Genomic DNA, 12,214 nt, shown 5'->3' with positions numbered 1-12,214 from the left:
AGCTCTGAATTTATTGAAGATAGGTTCTAGAAAACTTACTTTTGGAATATGGGTAGAGTTCTTTTTTTTTTTTTAAGTATTTAATAACTCCAAAAATTTTTTTTAAAGCTTAGTTCACAATGTAATTTTTTAAAGAAAGATTTTATTTTTAAGTAATCTCTACACCCAATGTGAGGCTTAAATTTAAAACCCTGAGATTGAGTCATATGATCTACTGAGCCAGTCAGGCACCTCCCCTAAAAATAATTTTATTTAAATCCTCAAAGTACTATAGTGATTTTGAGCAGCAGTGAAAATTTTATTTCTATGGGTAAGTTCTATTAAGGTGTACTTTATTAAGCTTAAGTTTGTCGGTATTTAAAAACAAAACTGGGATGCCTGGGTGGCTCAGCAGGTGAGCATCTGCCTTTGGCTCAGGGCATGACCCCAGGGAGCCTGCTTCTCTGCCTGTCTCTGCCTTCCGTCTCTCATGAATAAATAAAATCTTTTAAAAAACCAAACCACAGAACGTTATTGACACGTGTATTCAATGAAAGCTCTGAAGGAAGATAGAATTAAAATGTTTGACTTGTTTTAAGTATCTGGGAATCAGATTGCATTTTGTGGTTGCTAGATCATTATAAGAGGATTTAATGTTAACTGTGTTGTCATCAGGCATCTTTCCAAAAGATCCTGTCCTGTTTCTGTAGTACAAAAAGCTCAAAGCACTAAGGGTAGGTGTTTTTTTAATAATTGGACCAATTGGAAGTTTACAGAAAGACCTTGTAACAGTTCTTCTGGGCCGTGAAGTTGCAAACGGGTCTGGGAATGCGTTCCTTGAGTAACAAAAGTACTGGGGAAAGGGGAACCTGTGCTACTATGAGTTGCTTCCGTTTTTTTCCACCTACCTGTTTCACAAGCTGGTGTTGCAGTCTTAAGTTGTACATGGGGAACCTGGTTGAACCAGAAGCATTTTGTAGCAGAGGCTGATTTCCCAAGGTAGAAATGTCACTTTTAAACTTAAGAATTCTGTGGCTTCTTTGGAAGGAGAGGTTACTGCGTCTATACCAAGATTTTGCAGTCAGTGCTTAGTATATTCACTACGTGGCTGCTGATTAAGACCTTTTCATTTTCTTTTGAAGAGGGAGGGGGAGGGCCTGTTCTTCAAACTTCACAGCTTTAAAGGCTCCCCAGATGCGATCTCTGTATCTATCAACGGCCTGCATCTTACCTACAAAAGCTTAGTTTCTCCCCAAAGTGGCACTTTATTGAAGAGTCCCCTTCCTTCGCAAAGGCCTTCTTCCCGGTCTCCCCGCCCCTACCCTCCGACATCCGTGGTAAAAAATCACACCCTTCCCTGAAATTCACCGAGCTCTGGAGCGGTGTCCTCTCAAACTCTTAGGAACCTGGGTAGTCTCTTAAAGAGGACTCAAAAGGCTGGAACGTAAAAGCCACGGTGAGGTCTTCCGGAAACCTCTCTGATCGGGTCAACATGTCAATGTCCCATTTATAACCACTGGCATGGTTTCGTTCCTATTACGGAAAACCAAAAAAACGCTTAATGCATTTTGAAATCCTGCAGAGAAAAGACGTGGGAGTCATTCGTCGGGTGCTAAACTGCTTACGAATCCACCCCACCCCCACCCCCACCCCCACCCCCGAGGAGGGCGGTTTACCTCCTTGCTTAGCAAGACCTCTCATCTCCGGAAGGAAGGAGGTTCGGTCAACACCGGACCCTTCACGCGGAGGAGCGTCGTCGTCTCCTAAGCAACCCGAACGCCCCGCCCCACCAGGGAGTTCCCTTGGAGACGCCCACGAAGAAGCGGACTTTGGAGAAATCGGTGCTTTTCCCCTCCCCACCCCCCACCCCCCACCCCCCCGTGTTGGAGAACTAAGCCCAGATTGCGCTCCTCCTCCCCCGCCCCTTCCTCCATCCAGCTAAGGCCTTACTCTGGATTGCTTGCTCGCGGCGGACAGCCCTTTCCTCCCGGGGTGGGCACGAGCGTCCGAGCCGCGGGGCCGGAGGGGGAGGGGGGAGGAGGAGGGGGGAGGGGGAGGAGGAGGAGGGGGGCCGGCCGGGGCGGCCCGAGCGGCGATGCCACCGAGCGGCCGCGCGGGGGCGCAGCGAGGGCCACCGATCGCAGCGAGGTCGGCGTCACCGCGCCCTCCTCCGCCCTCCTCCTGATAACGCGGGGCGTGTTTCCTCCAGGACTAAATCCCGAGAGCTAGCGCGGCGGGGCGGCCACCGCGGGTCACGCAGCCCGGGACCGGGGCGTCGGGGGGGCCTGCCGCGGCAGTTCAACCGCTCCCGAAAGGCCTGGGCGGGGCGCCCCACAGCTCCTGGGCGCTGATTGGTCGCTCCTTGTCCCCGCCCCCTCGGCCTGCGCGGCCTCGGTCTCCTTTGACCCCGATTTCAAGCCAAGCGCCGGGCCGCGGTTGGTCGGGCCGCCCCGGTGCTTGAGTTCAATCCACCCAATGAGGAGCGGGCCTCGCGGGGCCTGTCGGGAAAGCTGGCTGGTCTATATAAGCGGCCTGCGGGGCGTCCCCTCGCGCTTGGGTCGCCGTGGGGTCTCGGCGCGGAGCTCGTTGTGTGCGGGAGGGGCCGGCTTGCGCTCGCTCGGGCGGCACTTCAGGGACGATGGCGGAGGGAGATAATCGCAGCACCAACCTCCTGGTGAGTCGCGAGGGGAGCGAGCAGGGGCCTCCGGGCTTGGGGGGGGCTCAGCCTGGCAGCGCTCTTGCGGCCTCGTTCCTCCCACCGTGGTGGGCCCGGCCCTCCTCTCCCTCGGGCCCCCCGGGTGGGTGCCGCGGGGCGGTCCCCGGACCGGGCGGCCCTTAACACCCCGTGGGGCAGCTACGGGGCGAGGTGAGGACGGCGCGTGACCAGCCCCCGCGGATCGGGGAGGAAGTGGGAGAAGGGGGGGGGGTGCTGCGATGAGCCTGGGGCGCAGGCCTCCAGGGGCCTGTCTGTGAGCGCTCTTGAACCCCAGGCCCTTCTACGGGGTTCCCCTCCTCTTCCCTTCGTTCTTTAGCCCCAGTACTTGGGCAGGGGTGGGGGGAGGGGGGAGGAAGGGAGAGGGGCGGGGAGGGTCAAAGGGCCACTGCCGAGAATTTGCTGGAGCTGGCACAGCTTAAACCCGCAGGGAGGCTGTGAACTCACCGCAGGGAACTGGGATTAGAGGTCCAGCTGGAAGGACAGTGGGGAAGGACCTTGCGTTTGCCTGGAGTTTGCAAGGGAGGTGTGTGTGTGTGTGTGTGTGTGTGTGTGTGTGTGTGTGTGTATGTGTGTGTGTGTGAGAGAGACAGGTGGACTTCAGAATAAGCAGGGGTCTGAGGGAACTGCCGTGGTGTCTCACGGTGGATAAATCTAACCTAACTACTTGTTTTCACGGCGCGATCTAGGCAAAAAAACGAGAGAAATCCTTGCCCTCTTCTCCTTTTCCTTTTCCCTTTCCTTTCCTTTCCTTGTTCGTTGCCACAACGAAACAGCGTTTCATCCTTGACGTTGGATATTCCAAGAGCCCGGGTGCTAACGAGTTTGGTGACCTTGCAGGGCAGCCTTGATGGTGCCAGATTTTCGTTTTGCATTGGTGTTTAGAAATGCACGGCCTGTTCCTTGTAACGCACATGCCAGCACACTTGTCTGTGGCTAGCCGAGTTAGCTCCGGCCAAGTTCCAGTTAAGGGGAATTGATCGAAGCACAAAGAAATTGTCCAGCAAATTCACACAGTTTGTTGAGGTGACCGAGCCTGGCCCGAAGCTCAGCTGCTCTTTCCAGCAGAAAGCAGTGTAACTTTAAGCAGAACAAGGCCCTTGGCTTTGGATTTCCTGGGTTCAGATCTCTTAACCTCCATGTATCTGTTACTTCATCTGTAAAATGAGGCGAGTAACAATACCATCCTTTGAGTTCATTGGGAGGATTAATTAAAGTATAAGCATATAAAATACTTAGCGCTTCTGGCACATAGTAATCTCCTGTTTAACTATATTAAGCGTGGTATATATAAAGTCAGGAATGTTGAAGTCCTCTAAGTAATCAGTGTGGCACAGATAGATAGCATCTCTAGTAAGATTAGGCTGTCCTGTCCTCTGTCTTTTGTATATTTCCCCATGATAACATTTATAAGGGCATGTGGGTTTCTTTGTAGTTTTTTCCCTTTTTTTTTTTTTAATTTTTATTTATTTATGATAGTCACACAGATAGAGAGAGAAGCAGAGACACAGGCAGAGAGAGAAGCAGGCTCCATGCACCGGGAGCCCGACGTGGGATTCGATCCCGGGACTCCAGGATCACGCCCTGGGCCAAAGGCAGGCGCTAAACCGCTGCGCCACCCAGGGATCCCTGTAGTTTTTTTCCTGTACCGAAATCAGAATAGGGTTTTTTTTTATTTTTTTTCCACATTAGCTCATTCCAGAAGTCTACTTTCAGTTAGATTGTCAGTCTTGCAGAGAAATTTGAAGTCTAACCAAATGTTCTGGTAAGTGTAAGAAACACTCATTGTATTGAGATACACTGAGCTTGAGATGCCTCATGTAATTTGGTGAAAGTAAGTTTTACTTAATTGTGCAAATGATGCCAGCATCTAAAGGATTCCATTATACAGCGCTATTTTAAAAATTGAATGCTGTTCAGAGAGAGGCTTTCTTAATGGATTTAGAAGTAGGAGTATAAATCAATGAAATGACAAAACAACAGATCAATTCTAACCACCTGAAAAATGAGCACATTTGAAGTGATCTAATTTTATATTTTGGGTGCTGCCACTTACTGCATGACTTTGAGAAAGCTGGTTACCCATCTAAGGTCACTTTAATTAAATGGGTCTTATCCCTACTTTGAGGGCCTCTACTAGGATTGTTAACATTATGTATGAAGAGTAGCCCAGTGCTTGGATTTGGAAGGTGACTGTTAAATGGTAGGTTGCCACCTCCCCCCCTTAATTGATTTCTGTCTTGCTACCAAAATTGCAGAATTATTTAGAAACTAAGATAGTGATTTGGTCGAGGGCTCTTTTACATTCTTGGTGTCTTAAAAAAAAAATGAACTGAGAAGCACAGAAATGTTGGGAGTGGTAAAATGATCACTTTACATGTTGGTCTTGTGTAGGCTGCAGAGACTGCAAGTCTGGAAGAGCAGCTGCAGGGATGGGGAGAAGTGATGCTGATGGCTGATAAAGTCCTCAGATGGGAAAGAGCCTGGTTTCCACCTGCCATCATGGGTGTGGTTTCTTTGCTGTTTCTGTAAGTGAGCTATTAAATTATTGTGGATTGTGCTTGTTATTAATAAGGGCTCAGGTAATACACAGCCTCTTTTGTAACCTATAATCTGTAATGAATGCCTTTTCTTGGAGCAGTCTCCTAGTTTTCAGAATTTGTAGTACTTACGTAAACTCAGTAACCTAAACCAGTTGAATAAATGAGTGGCTCTCACACTTTTTGGCCTAAAGAACCTTTATATTCCTAAAAAGTATTGAGGACCCCAAGGGGCTTTTGTCTCTTGATGTTTACATTAACCATTGCAGCTATGATGTCATCATATTCTGAAGCTTCCCAGAAAACCACTTGTGAGAAATTTAGAATGAAAAGGGCAGATAACTTCTGTGAGACCCAAAAGACTAAGTAGATAAATATCTTCAGCTAGGAATAATAATGACTATGTTTCTCTAACCTTCATTTTTTTTTTTTTTTTTTTAAAACAGGACTATCTACTATCTAGATCCATCTGTTCTGTCCGGTGTTTCCTGTTTTGTTATGTTTTTGTGCTTGGCTGACTACCTTGTTCCCATTCTAGCTCCTAGAATTTTTGGCTCCAATAAATGGTAGGTGGTGTAACAATTTGGCTGTCTAATTTCTGTGAAGTTACTGAACCTCGTGGCTGTGATTAGTGTGCTGTAATTAAGCACAGAGAATTGTCTAACTATTGGATACCTAGGGGTTAGGATTATTGCTTTTATACGAAGGATTTCTTAGCTGATTCACTTACACATCATGAATTTCTAGTACTACTTATATCTCCATAGTTCTTTTATAGTCTAGCGTTTATTTTGCCTTTTCTTTTCTAGACCTTTTTATTGAAGTGAGGTTTTTTGAGGTAGTCTTATCAAATATTGCAGAACTCACAATGAGCTTTCCATAGAAGTAGTATGTTTACATTTTACATTTATTTTCTTTGGAATTTAAGATATTTTGCAGGCTATTTTTGAATGCAAAATTCAAATTTATGAAAGTAGTAACGTAGATTATTGTTCATTTATTTAGCAACTATTGATTGAACGCGTACTTTCACATTAGGCACTGTTCTGAGTGCTGTGAAATATTTTGACTTTTAAGGTTGATCATATGTTCAAGGTTGATGTTACAAGCTAACTGCAGTGTAGTGGTAGCTCAATGCATAGCAAGTGCTTCAGGATATATTAAAGTATTTTAACTTTTCTCTGGAATTGTATCATTTCTCACTTTTGTTCTAAATAATGAACAAAACTAGATGTTGGAGTAGATGTTTTTGTTTTTTTGGTCCTAGTTGCTTTTCTCCTTTTGTTGTTTATTTTAATTTGATTAGTAATCTATATGTGCCTTTAATTTCTTGTTCCCCTGATAATAGCAAATTATAAAATAATTATGTAAAATTAATAATTTTAGGTACATGCCTTATGGATCTTTAAGAACAAATTTGGACATTTTAGGGAAATTTGCTTAAATCGTGGGATAATAAAGGATATTTATTTAAAAAGGTTTCCCCTCTAGCAGAATGGATTAGTGTTAGGAAGTGCCCTTTGAATTGTTTTTCACATATAGTAATGAGTTATGTTGCTGTTTTTTGGGCAAGTTTGTAACCATGTAATGTAACAACAAAGGAAATCCATCTCTGACCTTGGCTTTATTAGATGACATTCTAATTGGCTAATTCATAACTCCTGGAGAAAAGTTTCAGAAATAAACACTGGTAGTTTCATGGTAATCAGTATGTGAGTCAGTCCAGAGCAGTTTTATTTTTTGATCTTCACAAAGAAGGAAGAACACTGTTGCGTAGCCACAGTTCAGCCTTGACCATGGGCAGCAATGTAAGGTCTAGTTGTTTACAACAAGTTCCCTGGGCTCATCTGGAACCTTTCTGCTGTATCTATCACTGTAATTTTACAAGGACAAGAACTAGAGGAGCAAAAGGAACCTGCTTCCTAATGTGGGTTCTGTTTCATGATAGCAGCCAATATATCTGTATAGCAAAGACAGTATAAGAATCCAAAAAACAGGGCAGCCCAGGTGGCTCAGCGGTTTAGTGCCCCCTTCAGCCCAGGGCGTGATCCTGGAGACCCGGGATCGAGTCCCATGTCGGGCTTCCTGCATGGAGCTGCTTCTCCCTCTGCCTGTGTGTCTCTGCCTCTCTCTCTGTTTCTTTCATGAATAAATAAATAAAATCTTGAAAAAAAATCTAAAAAAAATTTTTTTAAAAAATTAGAATTCAAAAAAGGGCTTTTTTAGAGGATCTTTTTGAATTTTTACTGCTGTTTTGTTTATATTATCCCTCACTGGGACTAAATTTGTAAAGATTTTGGATTTTAGCTGTTTGTTGCTGCCTTGGTATCAAGTATATGAAGCCCAGCTCAGGGTATTATGCTTTGATTGCAGTATTTATTCTCTACTGAAGAGTGCTTAAATACAGCTGTGGCATAGAAACGTCAAGTCTTCCTCAAACTAGTGAGACACTGATGGGCTACGCCTCAGAATTTATTTGGATCTGAAAAATAATACAGGAATAGAGAAATTAATTTAAACTGATTGCATGGCCCATAGTAGCCTTGAGTCTTTTGTTACTATAATTAACCAAATATGGCTTTAGAACCACGGATTACTATTGCTTTGTACATACACATGTCTTTATGTAAAAACTTATTTCTTTGCTATACAAGGTGTCTTAATGGTACAGGAACTTTTTCACAGTTATAAGATAATGTGAATTGTTTTTTATTTAACCTTTCTTTAGGAGACAGTTTTTTAAATTTGAGAAGATGATATATATCTGTTTACTACAAAGACTTGCTTATAGTAAAGGGGAAAATTTTTTGTAGGACCACTGAGCAACAGCAAAGATTCCATGAAATTTGTAGCAATCTAGTAAAAACTCGACGCAGAGCTGTGGGCTGGTGGAAACGCCTCTTTACACTAAAGGAAGAAAAGCCTAAAATGGTACTTTTTTTGTTTTGACTTATTTTAGTAAAGCAGAATTTTAAGATTGAGTCTATTTATACTTCATTGTAGTATAATGATGGCTTTTTTTAATAGTTTGATATTTATATTGAATAGTCTGATATTTTTCATTATCCATTGGTTTAATTCCTCTGAGTACCTTCTAAATGTATGTATGAATTAGACTGAATTATTGGAAGTTAAAATTACATTTTGCATTTAATTTTGTACTCTAGTACAGGGAGATTTTTGTTTATTTTAACTTGCTGAAATAAAAGACAAATACTTAAGCATTTCTTCTTAGCTTCACCTGAGGTTACAATGTGAATTATTAATGGTAAAAGTAGTATAATGTATTGTAAACTAATTTATACAGAGAATTACAGTAATTCTAAGAGGGAATGGATAGAAATTGTATAAAGTAGATCTAATGGAGTTTTCAATGGATTTTATGTAACGTATAAATACCAAGTCATCTTAAAGAAAAGTGGTAACAAATACTGGATTATTTTCCAGCCTTTGAAACAACATCCTACAGTTTTGCTTCCTAGTCTTTTTCTAGGAGTTGATAAATTCTTGTTGTTTTCATTATTAGTACTTCATGACAATGATCGTTTCTCTCGCTGCGGTTGCTTGGGTGGGACAGCAAGTCCACAACCTGCTGCTCACCTATCTGATAGGTAAGTCTTTGAGGAAGAACTAGAGGCATAATTCTGGCCACTGAAGTCTGATTGGAACTTAGTAAACACATCGGTGTGTGTTAATCAAGTTTAAGGCACAGATGTAGGAACTGGGAGTATAGAAAGATGACTAAAGCCCATTTCCTTGTTTTCTGGGAGTCTGTGGTCATACACTAAGTGAAGATAGAACATAATAACCAAGGTGGAAAGTGACATGTAGGAGGTAAAAATAAGCAGTGTGTGTTATCTGAGGTTGGGGCCTCTGATAGCAGAAGTTTCTGGGGATAAAAACCAATGAAAGTGGGATGCCTGGGTGGCTTAGTGGTTAAGTGCCTGCCTTTGGCCCAGGGTGTGATCCTGGAGTCCTGGGATCGAGTTCTGCATCTGGCTTCCTGCAGGGAGAGCCTGCTTCTCCCTCTGCCTGTGTCTCTGCTTCTCTGTCTCTCGTGAATAAGTAAAATCTTTAAAAAACAGAAACTAAAAACCAATGAAAGTAATGAGTTTTAAATTGGTTCCTCCTGTTAGAGTGCCTTAATAGTCTGGGAAACTACTTTCTATAAGATGTTATAATCTATAGGAAGTTAATTGCCCTAATTTTGTTTGTTTGTTTTTAAGTGACTTTCTTACTGTTGCTTCCTGGATTAAACCAGCATGGAATCATTTTGAAGTACATTGGAATGGCCAAAAGGGAGATAAATAAGCTGCTAAAACAAAAAGAGAAGAAAAATGACTAATGCGTCTGCTTTATTCAATGTAATGAATGGCATATACATTGTCCTTGGGAACAGTTTCTATTATGCTGTCTGGATACTAAAATGTTACAGAAGTAGTTCTTTGCTCTCCCTTTTTCTGCCCTTAGTTAGTAGAAGTTCAGACTTACCAAGTAAGGCATTATGCATAGTGTCTTCATGTGAAGTGTAGCTGGATGCATTCTCATCAGTTGGCCTTATATGGACAACTCATTCGTGAGTATGACTTTTGATTTTTCTCACCCAGGTTAATTGAATTCTTACTTTTAGGCAACTTCTTTAAAATAATATAGTGGTGAACTTCATCTTTTAGTACAGTTAACTGTGACTTTGGATAATTGTTCCAGTTGATCTTTGCTTTAGCTAGATACAAGGTAGTGGTCTGTGGCTACAGGAAGCTGGTTCTACTGTCTGCTTCCACAGTCTGCTTTAACTGTCTGGCTTCATGAATATAGAGACCAAGTTTACCACTTCTGATGAAGAGACCAATTAAGATTCATTCCTCATGCTGTTTCTATACTGTGGGAGAAGAATCCTTCTGGAATAAAATGAAACCATTTCCATGCCGTAGTATGTGTTGGTTTCTGCCTTATGCAAAATTAGTAATTTGTAAGAAACATTGATCTTTCCTCCCAAACGGAGAATATAACAGCCTTCGAGCTTTTCTCTCTTTGCTCTTAGACTTCAGGTTAGTAGATCCTTAAAGGCTATTTAACAGCAGGCTTCTAAAAATTTGTGTTTAGGATTTTTAGCATATTTTTATTTCAGATTTTTAGCTGAAACTAAAGTACATAATAGGTTAAGACTCAGGTCTATGACCTTTACTCCATCACCAGCCAATAAAGGACAGAAGTCTTCCTATACTTAGTCAAGCGTCATTTCAGTAGAAAATAATCTTGTCCTACTAATTTTCCAGACCAGATTAAGCCTTTAAAGGTAAGCCTCAAGAGTCTCATTTGAAAGTAATTGCTGGCTGCTTTGGTCCCCATAGATTTGGCACAGGAGGTGGTGGCTATGCAGGCTTCTGACTTTTTTCCTAGATACTTCTTTGGAGGTTGCAAGGGCTGTTGGGGAGAGCAGACTTTGGCCATGATAGGTGGCCTCTGGTCTACAGAGATTTTGTAACTCCTTGGAAAGTATCTTAGAATCATTCTTCCTCTCAGTAGCTAAAAATTTAGAATAGCTGAAATCTGTAGGAATGAACCTCTGAGGGCCGAAAATGTGACATTTGGGAACAGTTCTTAAACTCTGATTAACTAGCTGTAATATAGTTTTGTGAATTTATTGCACTGATGCTGGACCTTGTGGTATATCTGTCCCTAAATAAGTGTTGTTTCCCTCTTCAATATTACTGTAAACAATGGCACCCATTGTAGCATTTTTTTTTAATGTTTAATATGAAAACTACAAACTACCTTAATTTTTACATGTGTTTCCTTATTGTAGATAAGCCTGTCTTGCTATCTGGATTTTTTTTGTGTATATATGTTCTACCAATTAACTACTTTTGCAGTTTTAATCTTGTATTCTTCTACTTTGTTTTGTGTAAAATGGGAAAAATAAAAAAAGCTGGAATCCCTCCTTGTGTCTCACTTTCTTTATACCTTAGCCGTTAAGTTTACATGATTGGATTTGTGAATCTGGTTAATGAACTACCCTGGCTGATAATAACATGCCGACACAGTTCTCTTTCAGAACAAAATGAAATAAAAGGTGTAAAGTAAATTCCTCAGCAAACATTCAGGCACCATGCTAGATGGAAAAGGAAACAATGAGTGAGTGATGACCAAAGATGAGTGTGAGACAGTCACGCTGGAAGAACAGGCAGGCTTGAGAGAGTACCTGTCACGATTACCTCTACTTCAGGGCCCAGCTCCGAGTTCAGTGCATCAGGTACTCGCTTATTGGTGGTTAACTTCTGTCTGCACTTTGAACTCTTAATTTAAAAATATTAAAAAAAAATTTAAATTGAGGGACACCTGGCTGGCTCAGTCAGTAGAGTGAGCATGCAACTCTAGATCTCAGGGTTGTGAACTGGAGCCCCACACTGGGCATAGAGTTTACTTAAAAAATGAGGACAGGCCCGGGTGGCTCAGGTTTAGCGCCGCCTTCAGCCCAGGGCGTGATCCTAGAGACCCGGGATCGAGTCCCACATCAGGCTCCCTGCCTGCCTGCCTATGGAGCCTGCTTCTCCCTCTTCCTGTGTCTGCCTCTCTGTCTCTCATGAATGAATAAATAAAATCTTTAAAAAAATTAAGCTAAATGTTTTATCAATGAGCTTCACTGTCTATACTTAATAGGTCTTGGGAAAAGATTCAGTATCCAATTAGAAGCCCTCTAACCCTAGTTCCTCTGCCCAAAAATTTGGGTTTAGAGCTTCCTGGAGTTTTGGTGATACCCAGAAAAGGGAATTTTTAACCCAGTCACTGTAGTCTCCCCATGGTCACCTGATACTTGAAGTGCTGGTCTTTGTGCATCTGTGATTCATTCTTAGGCCAGTCTCTTTTGGCTGCCTTCCCAGCCAGCTTGGCTACTCCTGTGCCAACACTGCACATAGCAAATGTCCCTTTTTGACACTTGCTTGGCACCGTCTCCAGTGATGGTCCCACCATCCCAAGAGTT

General features: G+C 42.6%; 1 protein-coding gene across 1 annotated transcript; it reads left to right on the top strand.

Moving 5' to 3' along the window:
- Positions 1–2,517: 2,517 nt before the first annotated feature.
- ARL6IP1 (ADP ribosylation factor like GTPase 6 interacting protein 1) lies at positions 2,518–11,173 on the top strand. The gene is made up of 6 exons (XM_055341074.1): positions 2,518–2,653; positions 5,087–5,220; positions 5,679–5,798; positions 8,046–8,163; positions 8,759–8,843; positions 9,459–11,173. The coding sequence occupies exons 1-6, from the start codon at positions 2,618–2,620 to the stop codon at positions 9,575–9,577; spliced, it is 612 nt and encodes a 203-aa protein (XP_055197049.1). The 5' UTR covers positions 2,518–2,617; the 3' UTR covers positions 9,578–11,173.
- Positions 11,174–12,214: the final 1,041 nt, after the last annotated feature.

The sequence above is a fragment of the Nyctereutes procyonoides genome, unplaced genomic scaffold (genome assembly GCF_905146905.1).
Source record: "Nyctereutes procyonoides isolate TBG_1078 unplaced genomic scaffold, NYPRO_anot_genome, whole genome shotgun sequence".
Classification (NCBI taxonomy): Eukaryota; Metazoa; Chordata; class Mammalia; order Carnivora; family Canidae; genus Nyctereutes; species Nyctereutes procyonoides.
This window is presented reverse-complemented; position numbering and strand designations above follow the sequence as displayed.